The sequence below is a fragment of the Dendropsophus ebraccatus genome, chromosome 5 (assembly GCF_027789765.1).
Source record: "Dendropsophus ebraccatus isolate aDenEbr1 chromosome 5, aDenEbr1.pat, whole genome shotgun sequence".
NCBI lineage: Eukaryota > Metazoa > Chordata > Amphibia > Anura > Hylidae > Dendropsophus > Dendropsophus ebraccatus.
This window is the reverse complement of record NC_091458.1, coordinates 130,198,780-130,221,066: the sequence shown is the minus strand read 5'-3', so window position 1 is coordinate 130,221,066 and position 22,287 is coordinate 130,198,780. Positions and strand designations below refer to the sequence as shown.

General features: G+C 43.5%; 1 protein-coding gene across 11 annotated transcripts; it reads right to left on the bottom strand.

The window, feature by feature from the left end:
- Window positions 1-1,136: 1,136 nt before the first annotated feature.
- Window positions 1,137-21,444, bottom strand: SRRM1 (serine and arginine repetitive matrix 1). Of its 11 annotated transcripts, none has more exons than XM_069971254.1 (17): window positions 21,336-21,444; window positions 16,842-16,931; window positions 15,785-15,907; window positions 12,514-12,684; window positions 11,180-11,283; window positions 9,154-9,372; window positions 8,815-9,003; window positions 8,614-8,733; window positions 8,194-8,468; window positions 8,004-8,084; window positions 7,230-7,316; window positions 6,874-7,015; window positions 5,393-5,497; window positions 4,706-5,173; window positions 4,438-4,624; window positions 2,794-2,961; window positions 1,137-2,504 (listed from the first exon to the last, which is right to left on the bottom strand). In XM_069971254.1, the coding sequence occupies exons 1-17, from the start codon at window positions 21,354-21,356 to the stop codon at window positions 2,400-2,402; spliced, it is 2,655 nt and encodes an 884-aa protein (XP_069827355.1). In that variant the 5' UTR covers window positions 21,357-21,444; the 3' UTR covers window positions 1,137-2,399. The 11 variants fall into 11 exon arrangements, with proteins under 11 accessions (XP_069827355.1, XP_069827357.1, XP_069827358.1 ...); XM_069971256.1 differs by having other exon boundaries at window positions 8,194-8,465; XM_069971257.1 differs by lacking the exon at window positions 21,336-21,444 and adding an exon at window positions 20,344-20,440 and having other exon boundaries at window positions 4,706-5,155.
- Between the last annotated feature and the right edge of the window lie 843 nt (window positions 21,445-22,287).

The following is a 22,287-nucleotide window of genomic DNA, read 5'->3' as shown; positions in this document are numbered from 1 at the left end:
CACAGATACTTTGACTATCTGTCAAAATCAGAAGCAGAAGTACCTGTGCATGATCCTTAGAAGGCACAATCGTAGCGTGTCACCGTCCATCGTGGTAAAATTCTGTTTAGTGTTAGCCACCACTATCGGGAATTTTCTAATACCTGTGGTTTCACAACTACTCAGTAGTAATCCATTTGCATATTATACTGTATTTACCATTTTAGTGCACATTTGTTGCTACCTTTGAGCCATTGTTTAGACACTTTACCTGTCAATCATGTATCTTATTATAGTGTATTTTCTACCTACCTTGTGTAATTTAAAACTTTGTGGCACACCCTTTGTTAGTGAGGAAAAAAAAAAAAAGGTAGCAATTTTGACGCATTTACTTCATAAACGTTGGCATTTAAATATACACCACGTATTGGCGCAATCAACAAAATTTGGGTTCAGCAGCCTTTGTAAAATGCAAGTGCACATCCTAGTCATGTGAGCCAGTGTTCCGTAAATCTTTTCGGCTCTAAAGGGATCCAATCTTGGCACAAGGAAAGTTGAAAATATTTCCCTATATTAGGGACTGTTTTCCCCTCCCCGATGTGCTGAATTTAAAAGAACATAAGATTCTTACCTAACCACGCTCCCTCAGGATCCTCCTGCTGAACAAGACTTATCTTGGCGGTGACAGCCTGCTCAGCCTATCACTTTTTCACTGTTCTGCATCAATCAGCGATTTGATGAACAGCTGGCTGTCACTGAGTGACAAGTCCATCTTAGAAGGAGGAGTGGGAACATTTAGAGGCAGACCCAAAGATGCCACAGGGGTAAGTGGTTAGGCAAGAACTTTATTATGTTCTATGCAATATATAAAAAAAATTCTATATGGCCAGAATACCCCTTTAAAGATTTATGTATGAAAGAACTTAGCATTAGCAAACTGCAGTGTGAACAGAGGTAAAAAAAAAAAAAATCTGGCGAATAAGTGGACAGAACCAAAAATATACTATTTTGTGTTGAAACTTTGAAGTAAACAGCTTAAATACATAAATTTACCTTAGCTAAGTTTTAGACAGCTTTTAAGTAATTTCACATAGTGTGGCTGACGTATCCGCCATACAGAGAAGTTATGCAACTTTAGGAACTTAGGCAACAACCCACCCCTTAAAAAAAAACTTTAATAAAATAAAAGTGAAATTCCAGTGTTCCAAGTTTAGCGTCTATTTAACAAAACGTGTCCACAACATAGTGGAGAACAGAACAGGTGTTGAAAATAGCAGATAGATTGAGGTAAACTGGTTTCAATGGCCTCACATACAGGAATACAAAATCACGGCCGTATAATTAAATGATCATTAAAGGGGTTTCCCCAAAAAATACTTTTTACTGGTCAATTAGATGTTTTTAAGTCTTCAGCGTGCCCGAGCATTTGGGATTTCTACTTATTTCAAGAACTAAGTGAAAGCCCTCAAACTTCTTTAAAGCGGTATACACATCTAGGACACTTAAGCCATAGCCACAGGATTAGGGGTGGAAGCCCTCGATCTGAAGACAGGCGCAGGTCCTAGAAGTGGGACCCATATCTAGTGAACACATAGCATATCCTGTCGATATACCATAAATGTCTCAGATGGGTATACACCTTTAACTTCCATTAAAGGGGTTATCCAGCGCTACAAAAACATGGCCACTTTCCCCCCCTCTCGTCTCCAGATTGAGTGAGGTTTCAAACTCAGTTCCATTGAATTAAATGGAGCTTAATTGCACCTGAACTGGAGACAAGAGAGGGGGAAAAGTGGCCATGTTTTTTGTAGGGCTGAATAACCCCTTTAAGTTCAAAGCAGTGAGAATGTACATGTACCACTCCAACAAGAATAAGCAAGGGGGCCCCCATAGTCTTAGAATAAGTAGGATTCCTATGTGCTGGATTTACTAAATAATTGTATAACCAATCTGACACAAACTTTTTTTTTTGGTTCCTGGAAACCCCCTTTAATGGTTTAACATCTTACATTGTAACCAAAGACAGGAGCCTTCTTCTAACACTTATATGCTGTTCATGTAATGAAAATAAACAACAGTCTGTACAATTTATTAAATCTGGAAAACTCACGGTATGACAATGGAAATATTAAAAGCAGAAGGAAAAACATTTTATCCAATCCAAATGTCAACAATGACAATAGAGGATTGGGAAAGTATAACAAATGTTCCACACTTGCATGAACAGTTGACTTCCACTGCCTTGTAGCGGCAGGTGTTAAACTTCTCCCACCACTGTATGAAATGATTAATTGTATGTATTAAACCCCAACTTAAAGATTCAAATAATCTAACCTTCCAAATGTGTTAAGCCATCTGAATGAGGAAAAAAAAAAATAAAAATACAATTTACACTTTGCAAATGAGACGTGAGCAGAGAACTAGGACTGAGGGGAAACCTGCGCTTTTCTCATGGAACGCAGAGCCTTCTCTCGTAAATGCTTCTCCAAGTCGTCCAGATTTCCTTCTCCGTCACTTTCAGTCTCCTGGTGGGGGGGAAATGTATAGGATTTTTTTTAGGGAGGTACACGGCCGGCATCAGTAGAATTTTTATTACGCTGCAGCAGAAGACAGAAAAGGAGGCAGAACAGTGATTGGTGACCAAAACTAGTCAATGGGGCCCACTACACTACCCACCACCCAAGACAATGCGTGCGGGAGAAGGGATGCTTTCAAGCCTGTCTGGCTTGGAAAACTGTTCTCTTAGTGGGACAGCTGAATGCTGAAGGGGGAAATCTGCACTGACGGGATAAGGTTAAAAAGAAACTTACTCACCTTCTTGGCTTCAGTATCCAAATCTGCCTCAATGACCTCTGGGGACACAGCAGCTGCAGCCTTCTCCTTCTTGTGTTTTTTGTGTTTCTTGTGCTTCTTCTCTTTTTTGTGTTTTTTGTCCTTTTTCTTCTTTTTCTTTTTACCTCCTGCACCTTCCTGATCTGAAGTCTGCAAGGTGAGGGGAAAATATCTGTATTTGTAGTAGTATATCAGAATGGGTTAGCTACATAAAATAACTAATACTAAGCGCATAGGCCTACTGTTTCTCACAATGGGACAGGCTGCTTCAAGGGAAACCAATAGGAGGTTATAAGACTTTAACCTGATGCGGTGTTCCCACAGCAAACAGAACGCAGACGAATTAAATTTGTTTACCTTCATCCTCAGCAGTTTTTTACAAAATTGTGACTTTAAATCAATATGTAAATTAGGCAGTTTGGTGCACTTTGGGCAATACTACTGCCACCAATCCCCCCAGACGCTTTGCAGTGGCCTCACTGTTGATAACCTTACATCGCTGGATGGATATTGATATGGGGGGGGGGGGGGTTGCACCGGGATTCAAAATGCATAATTGCTGTGACGTCAAGCAGGCGCCCCCCGTTCCTCACCCAGAGGGGTGCGATTGCAGCCAAGGAACGATCAGGGGACCGTGATTACCGGATAGTGGCTCAGGCCCAGATAACTACCTAGAGCCTATTTGAACACAGCGCGCCAGTTTTAAAAAGTACGTTTTTGGCTTAGAAGTTTTATGAACAGATGGTAGAAAAACGTGTGCGAGATGTGTGCTGGGTGATGCAACAACACATTTCCATAGGTTAATAGGCAATTTTTAGGTGACTGGTTCTCTTTAAAGTGACACTGTCACCCCTTTTTGCATTCTGACTTCTCTACACAGGTGTAATTGGTAAATTTTATATCATAGATCGTGGTGCTTGTTCAAGTAAAAAGTCATCTTTTATCAACTGCGGATTGTGCTAAGTGGACAGGGCTTCACGGCAACAGTGCCACTTAGCCACTGTTGGCCCGCCCCTCTGTGACGTAATCATCACATAGGCCCCGCCCCCTCGACGGCCATTGGTATGGGCCGACCTAGAGGGGTGGAGCCTAGAATTTTAGGCAAGGCTGTTCCAAAGGTCGTTGAGGGTGCGGGGCCGATGTGCCTATGACGTCACGGAGGGGCGGTGGCAACGTTGTCGTAAAGCCCCGCCCACTTAGCCCATTCTGCAGTTGATAAAAGATCACTTTTTATTGCACCATGACGTATGATATAAAATAAGGTATGAAAACTGCTAAATTTACCCTTTACACCTGTGTAGAGAAATCAGAATGCAAAAAGGAGGGGGGGGGACGATGACAGTGTTACTTTAAATCAAGCCTCCAGTACTCTCCTCAAAGCCGCATTACACAGTTATTTGATAACCCAGCATTCACACCAGCCCTTTGAATGGATTACTTCCTTGGATGGTCTTGTACTCATCACCCTTTGCCTGTCTTAGATTCTCACCAGGTCTGCCAGCCATTCATCTAAAGTGTCTACAGGCTGCACGCCTGGGGAGGGGCCCCATCTTGATCCATCCCCTAGCCTTTTAGTAGACATGCACAGATAAAGCCAACAGATTCCCTTTAAAACAATATGAATACCTGAGCAGGAGAAGGGCTTGGCGTGGTGCTCTTGGCTTTCTTAGCAGGGGCTGGAGCTGGAGACCAGTTAGGGGACCGGGATGGAGACCGAGATGGTGAAACAGCTTGCTGCTTAGGAGCCTGTTCAGGGGATCCAGAAACTGATCTTGATGAAGAGCGCCTTCTCGGAAGTGGGCTTGGAGACTCTCTGAAAAGAGGTGGGTAGGAGACATTAATATACAAGTAACAAGATAGCAAAACAAGAATGTATGTAACTTATGGAGATTACTTTTTCAGTTTCTTTGGTTCTGGTGTTCTGGATACTCTTCGAATAGGTCGTGTACTTGGAGAAGGGGACTGTTGCCTTCGAGGTGGAGATGACGATGGTCCCCTCTTATGCACTGGAGGGCTCTCAGAGCTACGTGAAGCTCTTGGACGTGAAGAGGGTGATAAACGTTTAGGCTGCAGAGGAGAACGTGCCTCTCTTCCAAATCTGCTTGGGGATGATCCTTTTCTGTGCTTGGATGGTACAGATGGAGAACGTCTTTTTCCTCCAGGGGACCCTTTATGTTTTGGTGGAGGTGAATGTGATACTCTGTGTTTTGCTGGAGGAGGTGACATTGATACTCTGCGTTTTGAAGACTGCTGAGCAAGTGGTGAAGCCCTTCTCTTAGGTGGTGGAGAAGGAGTGTATCGTCTCTGAATTGGTGGAGAATATCGTCTTTGTGAAGGAGACTGCCTGCGAGGAGAAGGGGACCTAAGTAAATACCAAAAACATTAACTTTTTTTGGCAAAACTCTGAAAAATAATAAATTTAACATATATATGTTTAAACTAGTGGTAATTAATGCATGTGCATTTAATAATAATAAAAAAAACTACAGAAAACTCCCAACACGCTTAGACATTCTTTAGCTATTCAGGCATGACAATTGTGTTCTTGTAGTTTTCAAAAATCATTCTGCAACTAAATTACCTGCGCCTCTGTGGAGAAGGAGAACGTCGCCTCCTTGGGGGTGGCGCAGGAGAAGGGCTGCGTCTCCTTCTGGGAGGAGGAGGAGATGGGGTCCTCCGCCTTCGGCTAAAAAAAAAAAAGTTAAAACTCCAGTTCACAGCAACAACTATATATGTTAGTCATGTTAGAATGTTTCTGTATTTTAGCCTATGGAATGATCCCTTAAATTTTATACAAATACTTAATCCTTTAAGTTTTATACAAATACTATAGACAGAATATGCAGTACCAGCACAAGCAAATGCTACAAATGTAAATTCCAAACGGAAGTTCCTTTCTTATAAGAGGAGAGGTAAAGTGGGTGTCAGCGGGACCTAAACAGCGCTGAAGCACCAGAACAACAGGAACGCGCAAGCTTGTTGCCAGGGCTCCAATAATAATGAAAAAAAAAAGTGGCCTCATTCTAATACCTCTTATTGCTGCAGCTTTACTTTTTATTCTCTCCATTTTTTGGATACTTAAATAGAAACCCAATAAAATAGAAAAATAAAATAATATCTATTTCCCCTCAGCCAGTGAGTGATTGCAATGGTGCCCCTCCCCAGTCACTGATTGGGTCAGCAGGAAATCCATCAGCGGGGCAAGGACATTCCAGCAGGAGCTGATGGGGGCCAGCGGCTGTCCAGTATTGGTCAAGCAGTGCTATGGGGGCACGAGGACAGGCAAGTATAATGCTGCATACTGGGGTTCAGAAGAACTCAAAGTTTGCTCAATTCTAGAGATGTCTTAGCAGGAAGTGCGCCCACTGTGGTGTCCCATCTTGGCCAGTGACTGGCTGCGCAGGTAGGTGAATCAATACTCAATACTCCTATATGTGTCTTGGCTAAAAACCACTGATTGAGCACAAGGAAGGGCTCAGAAGGATAGCAGCACCATTTGGCGTTATCATCCCAGATTTTGCTGGAATGGTTTTTGAATGCCTTTTGGCATCTGCACAGCCCCTGTGGTACTAATAAAATACAAACTGTACACAAGTGACCCAACTTCTGCTATCAGGGACCATCCCAATTTCTTATGGTTCAAGCAAGATAATTATGTTTTGAATGATGAGATGTTCCCTTTAAATTGCTATATAATGTATAAAACATACTAAATTATGTATAGAACATGCAAAACCAGTACAACAAATTTTCAAGGCTATATTATGTCCTAGCATTGGAACTACGGTACTAAGTCCTAAATGAGTATATCTAACAGTACACTATGACAAAGGCCTAAACCAACCTTTTAGGAGGAGGTGATTGCCACCTTTTCAGAGTCTGCATCCTGAGAGCAAGGGGGAAGGAAATAGATTCAAGGGTAAATGTATTTAAAAAAAAAAAAAGTATGGCGAAAGATCAGAATTGGTGAAGGGTTGTCTATAAGTCACAGACTCTTCAGTGGTTTTTCTCTGGGTGCATTCAGCCTTATGAAACTACGCTAGCCATTGTAAATATACTTACTGTGGAGAAGGGTCCTTGGGTCTTTTCCGTGAAGGGGATGGACTTCTTGATGGAGAATGCCTACGTCTCCTTCCAACTTCCCCATTCTTCACTCCTGAGCGTTTTGGCCGCTCGTCTTCTGAAGAGGAGGAGGACCCAGAATCTAAAATGTAATTGCAGAGTAAGGTTGCATAAGAGATCCAGCAGAAGAGAAACATTTTAGTATGTCACTATCATTCACGCAACTACAGTATGTATGCAGAAAGTTTAATAAAAAAAATAAAAATAAAAAAGTTATATTATATTATATTATATATATATATATATATATATATATATATATATATATATATATATATTTATTTTAATAACTGTACCTGAGGAGGACTGCTGATTTTGTCTTCTATACTGACGACGTTGCTGTACTGAATCAGAGGTCCCCATTTTGCCTCCCTTATCATCATCTGCAAAAGAAAATGGGGCATGAAATTAAAACATAGATTTTAGAAAGAACATTAAGTAATAAATAAGCAGGTTCCTGATGCTGAAGAATAAGGAGGGGGTAGCTAGATATTTATCATGGGAATTTTTAACTGGACAACCACTTACCACAACTCCTCTAAAAGGTCCTCGACACCTTATAGTCTTATCTGTCATCCTGAATGACCATAGACAGACATCAGTGGTGAAAGGTGTTAGGCATGATGAAAAAGCCACACCTGACCCATTTGCTTTGCTCTGGGAGCGATAAGCTGGCCGTGGCTTTTCTCACCCCTCCCCACACAGAACACAGGGGCACTTGGCCATACCAAGCGTTCCTATGTATGTAGAGCTGTGGGGGGGGGGGGGGGGGGGGGGTTGGATGAGGTATCATGTCATCAAGTGCTACCTTCAGAACAGCTTCAGTTGTAAGCGTTGTATATTGTAAACAGCGTCTGTGATTCATTTATGCTGGCCTCACAAAGGGCAGCATAAGCCAAAGTGATAAAGTTTCTTGATCCAAGTATATAATTTAACAGCTGCTCCCGCATTTATAAAAAAAGATGCCCAATAAACATTACTGCATTCTACTAGTTATCTAAATTACAGTATAGGTGCCATAAAAGCATTGGTATAGGTGATAGACACTAACCAAAGGTTCCATGACTTACCAGACTCTGATAGGTCCCTTTTGCGTGGTTTTGGGGAAGGTGATGGAGTTTTCCGCTTCTCTATTATCTTGTGTTTCGATGCTATAACAAAATATAAGCCTAAATGTAAACTAGGATGGCAATAAAGCCTTGTCCATACAGAGGATCCCTGAACAATATTTCCTATGTTAAATACCAAAATGAAAGTTACCTGAAGCCCGAGCAGGAGAAACTGATCCTCTAGTCTTTCTTGAACGTGATGACTGAGGCGGCGAAGGTGAACGTCTTTTTGGTGGTGGGCTTGGAGGTGGAGACTGTCTGTATCGTCTCCGTGGAGGACTGGCAGATGGAGATGAACGACGTGGCTTGCGCGGTGGGCTGGAGGAAATTCTTTTGAGCTGCTTCTTAGGAGGAGGTGGTGGTGGTGATCGGGAAGAGGATGATGAGCTACTACTTCCAGACAAAGATGCTGAAGATCGTCTTCTGCTAAATGTTTTACAATAAAAATGTTGAAAATAATATATCTACATCTCCATGTCTATAGCCATGTACACACACTTTGTAATAAATGTCAGCTCATATAAAACATTGAAGACCTTAGCAAAAATTACAATAATCATCAAAAGCTCACCGTCTAACAGGACTTCTGCTCCTCTTATGTCTAGGTGGGGGAGGCATTCGCCGAGGAGGACTTCTCCTTCGAGGAGATGGCCTTCGACGAGGGCTAGGACGCCTTCTTGGGCTGTAGGACCTATAATACAAGTACTGCATTAAGTTTTTTGGGAAAAATAAATAAAAAACACTCTCTCAACTACTACAAATATAGCTATACCTGGACCTCGAACGATGTCGCCTCCTTGGCCTAGAATGTGAAGGTGAACGAGATTTGGACTTTGACTTTGAACGTGTACGAGACCTGTGACGGTGTCTTTCCTTCTCTTTAATTTTCCGTGAATTTGCCTCTGGAGATGCATCCTTGGTATCTGGTACAGAATCAGGTTTGGAGATCTTAACTATGTCACTGGAAAAAAAAACAGAAGCTTAATGCAAAATAAAAAGCATAAAAAAAAAGGTCAAAATGTCAACAAAAGAAAGGCGGCTTGACTTGATGCACAGAAGAAACATCTAGTGCAGACCACATGAAGTACAAGGCTATCACATGCCTAGTTACCTTGATGATGTTGCCTCTTGTACAGATGGCTCCTTCACGTTAAACGATGGTTCAGGTTCTTGTACCTCTGGCTCACTCTTGTCAAAAACTGGAGAAGGGCTAGGACTTTTTGTCTTGTGCCGTGGTGAATGCGAGTGGCTTCTCTTCCTCTCTCTTCTTGGAGATCTCCTCCGTGGTGAGGAGGACCTCCTTCTTGGTGAAGACGATCTAGATTTTCGCCTTAAGGGGGAAAAACAAACGTATGTTAAGGAGCTGTTTTATTTGGTTAACCTATAAACCCCTTAACGACCGCGGGTGTACATTTACGCCCTCACTGCCTGGGACTTAACGCAGGAGGACGTAAAATGTATGCCCTGAGCCCACGAGCTGAGCCCGCCCCATAGCGGGGTGATGACCGGCTGCTATCTGCAGCCAGGCCCTCGCCCTCAATGGCGGGCCGCTGCGATCGCGCAGCCGCCTGCCATTAACCCCTTAACCTCTTAAGGACATATGACGTACCGGTACGTCATATGTCCGCACTTGCACTTCAAAGCGGGGCCGCGCGGCGGCCCCGCTTTGAAGTGCCGCGATCCCGGGTGCCGCGAGTAGCCCGGAACCGCTGCTATTAGCGGGCACGGTCTGATCGCCGTGCCCGCTAATTAGCTAATCGGAGGCAGCTGTCAAAGTTGACAGCTGCCTCCGATTACCGGAGGCAACGTTTCCCTGGTGTCTAGTGGAGGAGATCGCTCCTCCGGGACCTTGTCCCGGAGGAGCGATCTCCGTTACTGATGCCGGCTGGGGACGCGTCCAAGATGGCGCCGTCCTCGGCTCGGCACTCGTTCGTTTTCGGCTGCAGCAGCCGAAAGCAAACGAGTGCCGATCTCATGGATCTCTGCAGCATATCTATGCTGCAGAGATCTCAATGAGAGATCGCAGTGTATATACTAGAAGTCCCCTAGGGGGGCTTCTAGTATATGTGTAAAAAAAATAAATAAAGTGTTGTTAATAGTAAAAAGCCCCCTCCCCTAATAAAAATCTGAATCACCCCCCTTTTCCCAGGTTTTAAATAAAAGTAAACAAATAAATAAATAAACAAACATGTTTGGTATCGCCGCGTGCGTAATCGCCCGAACTATTAATCACATTCCTGATCTCGTACGGTAAACGGCGTCAGCGCAAAAAAATCCCAAAGTGCAAAATTGCGCATTTTTGGTCGCATCAAATCCAGAAAAAATGTAATAAAAAGCGATCAAAAAGACGTATATGGGCAATCAAGGTACCGATAGAAAGATCACATCATGGCGCAAAAAATGACACCTCGCACAGCCCCATAGACCAAAGGATAAAAGCGCTATAAGCCTGGGAATGGAGCGATTTTAAGGAACGTATATTGGTTAACAACGGTTTGAATTTTTTACAGGCCATCAGATACAATATAAGTTATACATGTTATATATCGTTTTAATCGTAACAACTTGAGGAACATGCATAACAAGTCAGTTTTACCCCAGGGCGAATGGCGTAAAAACACATTTCCCCCAAATAAAAGAAATGCGTTTTTTTTTTCAATTTCACCACACTTTGAATTTTTTTCTGGTTTCGCAGTGTACTTTATGCAAAAATTCAACCTGTAATTGCAAAGTACAATTAGTGACGCAAAAAATAAGGGGTCATGTGGGTTTCTAGGTGGAAAAATGCAAGTGCTATGACCTTTTAAACACAAGGAGGAAAAACCGAAAACGTAAAAACGAAAATGGGCCATGTCCTTACAGGGTTAAACGCCGCGATCACGCCGTTTTTAAGTATAGGTGATCAGAGCATCTCTGGTCACTTAGCGATCACATGTTCTCCCTCTCTTTAGTCGGTAGGGTTAGGGAAGCTATAACTAGGCCCATTGAAGAGACGGAGCACACGTAATCCCAACACGGAGGGTGGGGGCCAGGAGCAGGGTCGGACAGGACTGAGGTTAGATAACTGGGTGGGCTATTTATTAATGCCATACAGGCAAGCAACAAATTATTGTTCTTTACGAAGAACTAAAAATCACCTTCGAGGACTTCTAGATCGATCTCGTTTATCTCTATCATCTTTTTCTCTTCTATCTTTATCATCATCTTGCTTTTTCAAAGATGCCAATTTCTCCTGCTCAATCTAGAAAGAAAATAATCATCAAGATCAGTGATTTTATACAGTGTCATACAATTTACTGTGCAAGCTGCTGTGGATGTGATAAAACTGAATCAAAGTACATTTTAGGTAGAATTATATTTAAACAACAGGTATCACTGTTCCACAGAACAGTTGATACACATATGAAGTGCTAGTAGTCCTACTGATTATAACATGAGCCCTGGGTCTCCTGTTTAACTCATGTGGGTAAAACCCAGGTTCAGTCTCCTGAAGGCGGCTTTTTAGTCTTGTGCTTGTTTTTTAAAAAAAAAACAGAACCAACAAATGCAAAAAGTCCCAGTCATCTGCGCGCTCACAGAGAAGGCAGTCATTTGATTGACGGATGCATAGAGCAGTAACACTCTGTACTGGACAGGTCTTCCTGTGTTTGGTCTTTTTTTCCCAAAAAGTACAAAACTAAAAAGCTGCCTTCAGGAGACTGGATCTAAAGCTTTGTTTTAAAAGGGGTTATCAAGCATTTAAAATATATCCATTTTCTTTCAGAGACTACACGACTCTTGTCTCCAGTTCAGGTGTGGTTTGCAATTAGGTTCCAGTCACTTTAATGGAACAGAGTTAAAAAATAACCCACCCAAACTGGAGAGAAGATCGATGCGGTCTCTCTAAGAAAGCAGTCATGTTTTTCTAACGCTGGATTTTAGGGAGCCCTGCCGCAGCGCACCGATTGGCTGACCACCGAAAGACCCTGAAGCAAGCAGGAGCTTGGAGCAGGTGATGTATGCTCCGGGGCTGCAGGGGTTAACAGCGCTGAATTTGACATACTGCAAATATGTCAACCCTTGAAATGCATGGGCAAGTATCCGCAGTGGATTTCACTGTGAATTTGCAGCGAGAAATCTGCTGCGGATACACTGTAAGTGAAGGCAGCCTAAAGCATAACTTAAAAAAATAAATGTAAATTGCAAACTTGCTTTATTTCCCATTCCCTGTTTATTTAGATGAAAGTTACAACGACAGGTACATGTAAAGAGAAAAGAACAGCAGGTCAGACTATGCTAACCTGGCGATATGGGCTAATAAAGCATGGTGCAATGGTAAAATAGCCACCAGCTCCTATAAGATGACTGCTGATGAATATTTATCCTCTATGGCGACCCACAGGTACTTGTGCAGAAAACAAGCCCATAAAATCAAGAGAATGCTATCAATGTACTGCGATGAATAATGGTCAGGAAGCACAAGTACATTTACCTGTCTCTGCTTAATTTCTTCTTTCTTTAATTCAAGAAAGGCTGTAGGAATGCCAGCAATATTTTCTTGGGCACTCAAAAGAAGTGGCCACAACTCTCCCATAAATTCCCGAGCATTTTTGCCATTTAGAAAGCCAGTCAGGTTAATCTGCATCATTTTGGAGTCTGGATTCTGAAAAAGAAACAACAGGAAGATTTACAGGTGAGTATGGAAATCATCATTTTTACATAATTTACATCATTTTTGAGATTCGTATTTGGTGGGTTATATGCAGCTAGTTTTGTTGTAAGAAGCAATTTAGCTTTCCCTATATATCTTTGTGGCTTCTATGCAGCCACAGAATTTTTTTTGCCTTATTAAATCACCTGTTAATCCTTTGTGGAGGTTGCCAAGAGTTGCAGAAAAATGCAAAAACTACTCAGAATCTATCCTACATACTCACTACAAAGTATTACTCTTTACTGAAACAAATTACTATATCCTTTGAAGGCTAAAAGGATATCATGCATTCCCCTGCAATGTATACAGTCAACAGACTACACTGGTGGGTGACATGTTTAGAACCGGTGAAGTCCACAAAGGCTTAAAAGGTTTCTCAACAACACTATACAATTTGACATTATTTGTATAGTCAAGCAATATAGGTCCTTGTTAGAAGCGCAACGCAACAGCACAAAGTACAGATTCCAGCAGTCTTCAGCCTCTTCTCAGAACCTTGGGGAGGTTTTGGGTATCTCCAAGTTCCCCTGGAGAGAAAGGTGTTCGCTTGGCTTGCTTCCGACTGCCTACAGCAACTCAACCACCTTGAGTTTAATGTTATATCATTTATCTAAATTGCAAAAAATGAACAAGCAATAATGAGTACACAGCCACAAATATAAAAGGTTATCAAAGATCTACTCTTTAACTCATGCTTTTGACAGGAAAAACAGACACGTACAAATGTGTTTCAATACTCGTACAGTTGAACACAATCAAATCAGACATGTTACTGATATTTAGTAGTAGGCCAGGCACAAAGCATCACAGCACATTTCATGCTGGGAGTTCTGCAGCGATACTGTTTCTTGTCATTTTCTTTGCCTTTACATACTCACATTGGACCTTTTATTCGGCTATGAGTATGTAAAGCCCCTTTCCACTTAACCCACCGCTGCTGGACTAACACGTTATCTGCCCACACTCCCTCCTGCTTCTCCGGCTCCCTGGCGTCCCACTCATCCTATCACTGACTGTGGCGGGGCATTGCACTGATTGGCTGAGCAGGACACCAGACAGCCTGAGAAGCAGGAGGGAGTGGGGGCAGCGAACGTATTTGCCCAGCAGCGGTGGGTTAAAAAGAGGCTTTACATACTCATAGCAAATTAAAAAATCCAATGTTACATAGTTAATACGGTTGAAAAAAGACACATGTCCATCAAGTTTAACCAAGGAGGGGATGGATACAGGGAAGGGGGAGGGGTGATAGGTTCTATACATATGCATTTATATTATTTTGCTCTAAGAACTTGTCTAGGCCGATTTTGAAGCCCTCTACTGTTGTTGCTGTGACCAGATCCTGTGGTAGACTGTTCCACAGATTCACAGTTCTCATGGTAAAGAAGGCTTGTCGCCTCCGGAGATTGAACCTTTTTTTCTCCAGGCAGAGGCATTGCCCCCTTGTCCTTTGAGGGGGTTTTACCTGGAACATCTTTTCCCCATATTTCTTGTAGGGGCCATTTATATATTTAAATATTTAAAATGTGAGTACGTAAAGCCAAAGAAAATCACAAGAAACAGTATCTCCCAGCAGAACTCCCAACATGAAATCTAATGCAATACTGTATGTGTGAAACTGGCTGTAGTGTGTAAAATGACTACACCAGAAAAAAGAAGAAAAGCCATGGACAAGGTGCATCCATCTGACCTCTGGACCAACAACTGGACCATACCTAAAAAGGGGTCTTATGCTAGGATGTGTCATAACTTGGCTGGTGTGGGTCCAACTCTCTGAAATCCCTACAAATCTTCAAAATTTAAGGAAATCTGTGAGCACTCAGCCCCAACCTCAGGTTCTGACCTCATGCTGTAGGTGGTATTACATTAGTTAGCAGGTTACCTGTAAACATTTTGGTCGGTGGAGGGGTACTGTACAATATCATTTTCCAACTGTAACCAAGAGTCAAAGAGTCGCTGTAAGGTGCTCATGCCCCACTCTGGCGCGACTCACCACTCTGTCCTCCTCCTCCTCCATAAATATTCTGAACTGCCTGGCATCCTGCACCATCACACCAAATTTCTGGTCTGCTCATGCCCGATCATGCAAGATGCAGTGTAGCATATGCATGGAGGAAGAGAAGGAGAGAGTGGTGATGAGGCGTGCCAGAAAGCAGCATGAGCGCCTCACCACAACTCCTCTTTGACTCTTGGTTACAGTTGGAAAATCGATAGCAAGATGTCCACTCACTGTCAGCAACTTGGGTTGGGTCCAGGTGCTGACAGATTCCCTTTAAGGAGATGTCACATATGAAATGAATACATAAAAACAATGCATTTCATTCAAGGTGGGACAAACTGAAGGGACTATTATTGTCAATCTGCCTAGAATTTTTTTGCACATTTTCCCCTCTTTCTATTGAGGTCCATAAAAACTCATTTTAGGGCTACTAAAAATTAAAACTGGCTCTTAAAAAAAAAAAAAAAAAAAAAAAAGACTACAGTATTTTTTCCATCCTGATATCTACATTGGTAAAGGTTAGCATTACATCACAAACAGCTATTCTCTCCACACTATTTCTCAAGCAAAACTTTGGATTTTTGTCTTGCAAAAAGGCTATTGCATTCTGGAGTAAGGGGATTTCAATATCAATTCTCTCCCCTTCACTTCTGCTTATAAACCATTCAGTTTTACTGTGCCTTTTTGCTTTTGCTCATCCACTGTAACACAACTCACCTCCAGAACACACACTGCATCATCAAGAGTTGGGTCAGAGCGACATTGGACACTCACTCTGCTGTGCCCTAAATAGGTGATGGTGCTATTACTTCACACGCAAGGAAAACCTTCCAATTTGGTTCAGGCCTTTTAAATCATAAATCACATCATCATTAGAAAACTGCCATCTAACCCATTTTACACAGCAAAACAATAACTTCTTCCTGACTTGCAGTCTGAATACCACGTATCACCATCTAACCACACTGGTTCTAAGAGATTTGAACGTACATGCTAAATAAAATAAAAAATTTCACACATTTTAAACATGTGTCTGAAACCTTCAGTGAGGGATACCTTTACTTCCAGCTGGTTGAAAATGAAGTCTATAACCACATCATCCTCGAAGCCTAATATTTCTGTTACACGCTTTGTTATCCAAGGCTTTATAACTTCCAGATTTACTTTACTCATTTCAACCTGTAAACAAAAACATACAAATAGGCACAATTGTAGTAATTCAAAATTACTATGAACCAAAAAAGTTAACCCAAAAAATCTAAAAGCGACACCTACATTCGCTTTAAGTTTTGCACATCGATAGGACAGTGCCAGGAAGCCCGAGCTGTGGTCCCTTTTTTTGGACCTCAGCACTGTTCTATTCCCGGGCACCAGCTGGGCTGAAGTATTGGAGGCTGGTGCCCGGGAATAGAACAGTGCTGTACGCGGGAACCACACTGCTGTTAAAAGAGAGAGAAAAAAAAAAAAAAAAAAAAAAAAAAAAGGACCACAAGCGCCATTCTAGCCATGTGCAGAACTTAAAACGCATGTACTGATGGCACATTCTCTTTAACAAATTGGTCCCCCACTCTAAGGGCCCTATTCCACAGGAACGATAATCGGCCTTATCGGCCAGATGCGGCCGATTATCGCTCGGTGGAATAGAGAGAACGATCAGCCGATGATCGTGTCATCGGCTGATCGTTCATTTAGGGCCAGACCTAAAATCATTGTTCCCCCACCGCGCATCGCTACGGTGGAATAGTGGTGCGCGGAGGGCGGCCGACTATGAGAAGCACAATACCCTACCTGCAGGGTTTCTCCTCCGCTCTGCTGTATGTATGCTGCAAGGACATCGGTAACGATGTCCCTGCAGCCCTTGCTCAACGATCATCGGGCCGTGGAATAGGCCCAGTAAACGAGCGGCGATCTAGCAGATCGGTGCTCGTTTACATCGTTGATCGGGCCCTGCTCGGCCCGTGGAATACGACCCTAAGACAGAGGTCACCAGTGTTGAATGGAGCAGCAATGAGCATACGCTGCTGTTGATATCCCACATACATACTGCTTGGCAGTGGGGTTCAACTAACTACCAAACTAATTATCCTGTACTATATGCATTATGGGCACTTACCTTCTTTTCCAGGCATTCTGCAAATTTGAGCTGCTTCAAAAGCTTTTTTTGCTTGTTGCTAAAACGATTATCCTGCTCCGCACTCGTGCCCTGTGAATCAAAAACAGGGGGGGGAAAAAACGTTAAATTGGCACATACAGCTTGCTTTACCGCAAACATTAAGTTTCAAATTATAGCTGTATAATGTAATCACATTGTAATACTACTTGGCAGACCTTAAAGGGGTAGTGCAGCGCTAAGAAATTATTCACTAAATAACAAACATTACAAAGTTATACAACAGTTATACAACAATCGCGGCAGAGGGTGGCCGGCATCAGGGACGGCTGCAGCGATTTGGCCGGCCTCCCAAAGATTACGTCGTTGACAGAAGATCGGGGACGACGAGCATCAGGTATGTATGGTACACTACACTTCCGGGTCCACGTGCGGGGGTGGGGGAACACGGGGAAGGGGGCGATTCACATACATAACATACATTACAAAGTTGTACAACTTTGTAATGAGTGTTATCTTGTGAATAATTTCTTAGCGCTTTAAAGGGGTAGGCCAGTCAGGATCTTTTTTTTTTTTCTAAAATGCCCGAGGAGGGGGTGAATGAAAAAAAATAAATAAATTATCCACTTATCTTCCTGGCTTTAGCTCACACTCCAGTCCCTGGACATGACAGGCCAGCTTAACCATTCAGCGGCAGAGGAGGGATACTGCTACAGCCGCTTAATCGGGCCTACAATGTAACATTATCAGAAAGGGGCTGCACGCCAGAGACAGGAGCGGCATAATGCAGGCGGCAGCACAGGAGCCAGGATGGTGAGTGGATGTTAAAATTTTAACCCACCCTTTTCCCAGGTATTCTAAAAAAAAAAAAAAAAAAAAAAAAAAAAAGGGGGTATTGGCCGGACTACCCATTTAAAAAGGTATATTCCTTGCTTAAAGCAAATCTGTCTTCCTGATCTGACAATGGTCTCCATGTGACATGCCCAGTGGACTGCCAACTGCATAACTTACAGTAGGGCTCATGTGTACTTCCACAATATAAATTTGTAATCTAATGATCATAGAACATATCATCGCCCACAGTAATCCTAGCGTACTCCAAATGTCACAGGGGCATCTTTATAATATTTAACTTCACAAAAGAGTCTCAATTTAACTTATTAAATTAACTAATTAAATTGTCTGTTTTTTTGTTATTTTTTTTTTACACCAAATGCATTATAATTACTTATGCATTGATTTATTTGGGCACATTTAGTTCCTAGGTTGGCAAAAGTAAGAAGCCAAATAACTTAGTGGAATAAAAAATAATTGATGTTATAATAGAGATTACTTGCTGTGTACGCCACCTGTAGGTCTGTTCTACTGACAAGGAGCATAAATGGTAACGCATTGTGCTGCTGTATTACTGGCTGCAGTAATACAGCCTTTAGCCCCATTATAATAAAAACATGTAATACAGAAGCCTGATATAAAAGAACCAGTAATAAGGTAGCATAATTAGATGTAATGCTGTCAGAGGACAAGAGGGCACTGCCTCCTCCTTGAGAAAAAAGGTTCAATCTCCGGAGGCGACAAGCCTTCTTTACCATGAGAACTGTGATCTGTGGAACAGTCTACCACAGGATCTGGTCACAGCAACAGCAGTAGAGGGCTTCAAAATCGGCCTAGACAAGTTCTTAGACCAAAATTATATAAATGCATATGTATAGAACCTATCACCCCTCCCCCTCCCCTGTATCCATCCCCTCCTTGGTTGAACTTGATGGACATGTGTCTTTTTTCAACCGTATTGACTATGTAACTATGTAAGTGCAGTATTACTGCTGTGAATAAGGTAGCACAGTGAGAATTCTACACTTTTTTTTTTTTTTTTTTTTTTTTTAAACATGGGAAAAATACACTGTATGGACAAACTACCGGTGTATAAAATTGGGCTATAAGTATCTAACCAGGTGTTATGTCCCTAAGGAGCTCCGGGCGCTAAGGGCCAGTTCACACTGAGGAAACACGGCGCAATTCCGCTGCAGAGCTCTCTGCTGTGGAATTCCGCCGCGGTCAGTGTCTTGATTTGAGTGAATGGGAGAGTGTGCGCCTTAGCTGTCCAGGCATGATGGGAATTGTAGTTTTATAACAGCTGGAGGTCCTGAGTTTAACACCAGTGTTCTACACCAACAACTGCGCACACACTTTAAAGGGGTATTCCGCTCAAAAATTGCTTTTCATATGTTGTTGCCTGGGGGATACCATAACAAACATCGTATTTTTCCCTTTTTGTGCTACTCTTACATCATCTTCAGGTCTCCAGCTGAGTGATCCCACCTCTACTTCAGAGACAGCCTCATCCAGGGGTGACAGCACGCTCAGGTCACCCCCATTGGAGTCACAGGTCGCTCAGCTAGTGGCCCGAAGACGGCATAGAACAACGAAAGACCACAGAAAGGTACCAACAGGCTGTTTGTTACGTTATATATATGAAAAGTTGTTTTTGAGCAGAATACCCCTTTAAGTCCTGTTTACATAACAGTCTCCATAAACGCATCTAAACAGGGAACGCTTCTACCGTACATACCATGAGTTATAGCAGTCTGCAACACAGCAATGGGTTTAGTCATAGCTTTATTGATATATCTGTTCGCCCTATAGACATCATCAGAATCTTGGGACATTTAAAGGGAACCATTCACCCCGTGGCCCCCGTTAGAAACAGACAAACAGTTACATAAAGGTCAATATACTTACCATATCGCTCCCGTCCCGGATCTCGTTGTTGACACGGAGAAATCGCCGATTCTTCTTCTCGCGCCCATTATGGTAATGAGCGCCGCCGGCCCGAAGTCCAGCCTTCTCCCCGCCTCCGACACTTGATTGACGCCGGGTCTTCTTCCTCCTCGTCTTCTTTCTTCTCGCCGGATCCCGCGCAGGCGCCGTGACGGTCGTTTTCGGCGCATGCGCAGTTCACAATTGAAGCCGCTCCACAGCTTCAATGTTTACTGCGCGTGCGCCGATTGTCAGAGCTGAAGCGACGTGTTGGACTTCGCGCATGCGCGGTACACAGGAACGTCACGAGCACGTATCCTGTTTACCGCGCAGGCGCAGAAGAGATGACAAGACCTTCGCAACGGCGCCTGCGCGGGAATTCGTGAGGAGACTGAAGACGTCAATCAAGTTCCAGGAGGCGTGGATGGGCGGCGACGAGAAGAGGACCTCATGAATAAGTTGGACTCGTCCGTCGTTTCCTATGGACGTTGGACTCATCTCAGCTCATTACCATAATGGGCGGGAGAAGAAGAATCGGCGATTTCTCCGTGTCAACAACGAGATCCGGGACGGGACCGGGAGCGATATGGTAAGTATATTGACCTTTATGTAACTGTTTGTCTGTTTCTAACGGGGGCCACGGGGTGAATGGTTCCCTTTAAAGGGATTATCCACAGGAGATGGATCGTTGCAAGGTGCACATAGCCTTATGGACCAAGGCCAGAGATCTGCCAATAACACTTGCCTGACTTGTTTTCTGCTTACAAATCCTCATTTGTTGCCCACACGTCTCCTGTGTAATACACGATGTGCAACCAACAAACACTCCACTTCTCAGTCTCGCCCAATGACCGTGCGGTATACCGGGTGCTGATCTACTAGATGGGCCCTGGGCTATCCGGACTGCTGGGGCCCCTATGGACCATGAGGGGTGACCGCACACTCAGCTACTGCTCCATTTACTCACTAAGGTTGGGTTCATACTGAGGAATTCTCACAGATAATATCCGCAGAATTCCACTGTCTGTCCGCCAGCTCCATAGACACCATTCTATGGGCCGGCGTAATCCGCTATCCGCCAAAAGTGACATGTTTCTTCTTTCGGCAGATAGCGGAATACACCGGCCCATAGAATGGTGTCTATGGAGCCGGCGGAAAGGCGCACGGACAGACAGCGGAGTTCTGCACAGCTTATCAGCGAGAATTCCGTAGTGTGAACCCTTAAGACTGGGGGAGGAAAGCTTGGCTTTATAGCTGTTGCAAAACTACAACTCCCATCATGCCTGGACAGCCAAAGGCTGTCCAGGCATGATGCGAGTTGTAGTTTTGCAACAGCTGGAGAGCCAAGGTTCCCTGCACATAGATGCCCGAGCTGTAGTCCCCAGTCTAGCAGTGCAGGACAGTGTAGTGATCCGCCTCACGTGGGGCTGAGCCCGCCTGCTTCCCGCCACAGCCGCATGTAACGGTCAGTCACGAGCAGGTCACATGACCACAGCGCCAGCAGCGTTATCCCCAGCAGTCTCCTCAGTGTAGGAGCGCGGCTGTATACACGAGGCGCCTTCCCTGCGCACTATACAAGGCCCCGGCCTCCGCTCTGCGGCCTCTCCGCCCGGCCTCCTCAGCAGCACATCGCCGCCGCCATTACTCCCGCACCCTATAAGACATCCCGCTCCCCGCCACACGCTCCTCAAGCACTATAAGTATATACATATATATATAAAAGGCCCCTATACTCACGCGGAAGAAGCCCGCGTCCATCTTGCCTCGTTCTCGCCTCCTCACGCAGCTGAGCTCCCCCCCTTTCCCACAAGGCAATGCGCGAGAAGGAGGCGGGGCCTTCTAGTCACGCGGTGAAGTGGAAGCCGGCTGGGAGTGACGTCATCAGTAGTATATTTGTCTGTTCGGAGACGCGGTCTACAGAGAGCGTGCGCCGCTAAGTCACGTGACAGTCGCATGTCCCAATGCTGCAAAATACCTTATGTGGGCCGCTAAGTCACGTGACAGCCGCATGTCCCAATGCTGCAAAATACCTTATATCACTATAACCCCTTGCCTCTTCAGCCTGTTTTGGCCCTAATCCCCGGGGCCTATTTTTCAAATCTGACCTGTGTCTCTTTATGTAGTGATAACTCTGCGGTGCTTTTAACTATCGCGGTTATTCTGAGATCGTTTTTCCGTGACATATTCCTCTTTATGTTTGTGGTATACTTTGGTTTATACACACAGTAGTTTTTTTGTAAAAAAAAAAAAAAAAAATTGTGTAAAATTTATATTTTTTAGGATGTTAGAGGGCTTCGAAAGTTTGCAGCCATTTTTCAAATTTTTATGAAAATTTCAAATTTTGATTTTATTAGGGACCAGTTGAGTTCTGAAAGGGATTTGTGGGGCCTGTATGTTAGTTACCCCCATAAATCCATCCACTGTAAAAACTGCACCCCTCAAAGTAACAAGTGTATTAACCCTTTAGGTGTTTCACAGAAATTTAAGCAAGTTGGAGGGGAAATTTAAAAAATTTCATTATTTTGCCAGATATTCCATTTTAATCCATTTTTTCCTCTTACACAGCAAATGCTAACTGAGAAATGGAACTTAATATTCCCCGTATTCCAATGTTTTTAGAAACCCCCCCATATGTAGCCGCAATGCGTCCGGCCGGCCTCCTGAAGATGACGTCGTCGACCCAAGATGG

Excerpts from the sequence above, each read along its gene's own strand:
- SRRM1 (XM_069971252.1), bottom strand. The coding sequence starts at position 20,373 with ATGAGGATTTGTAAGCAGAAAACAAGTCAG. Across the intron at positions 8,469-8,613 it reads AGCAGAAGTCCTGTTAGACG|CAGAAGACGATCTTCAGCAT; the intron begins GTGAGCTTTTGA and ends TAAAACATTTAG. Across the intron at positions 7,317-8,003 it reads AAGGGACCTATCAGAGTCTG|ATGATGATAAGGGAGGCAAA; the intron begins GTAAGTCATGGA and ends TTTCTTTTGCAG.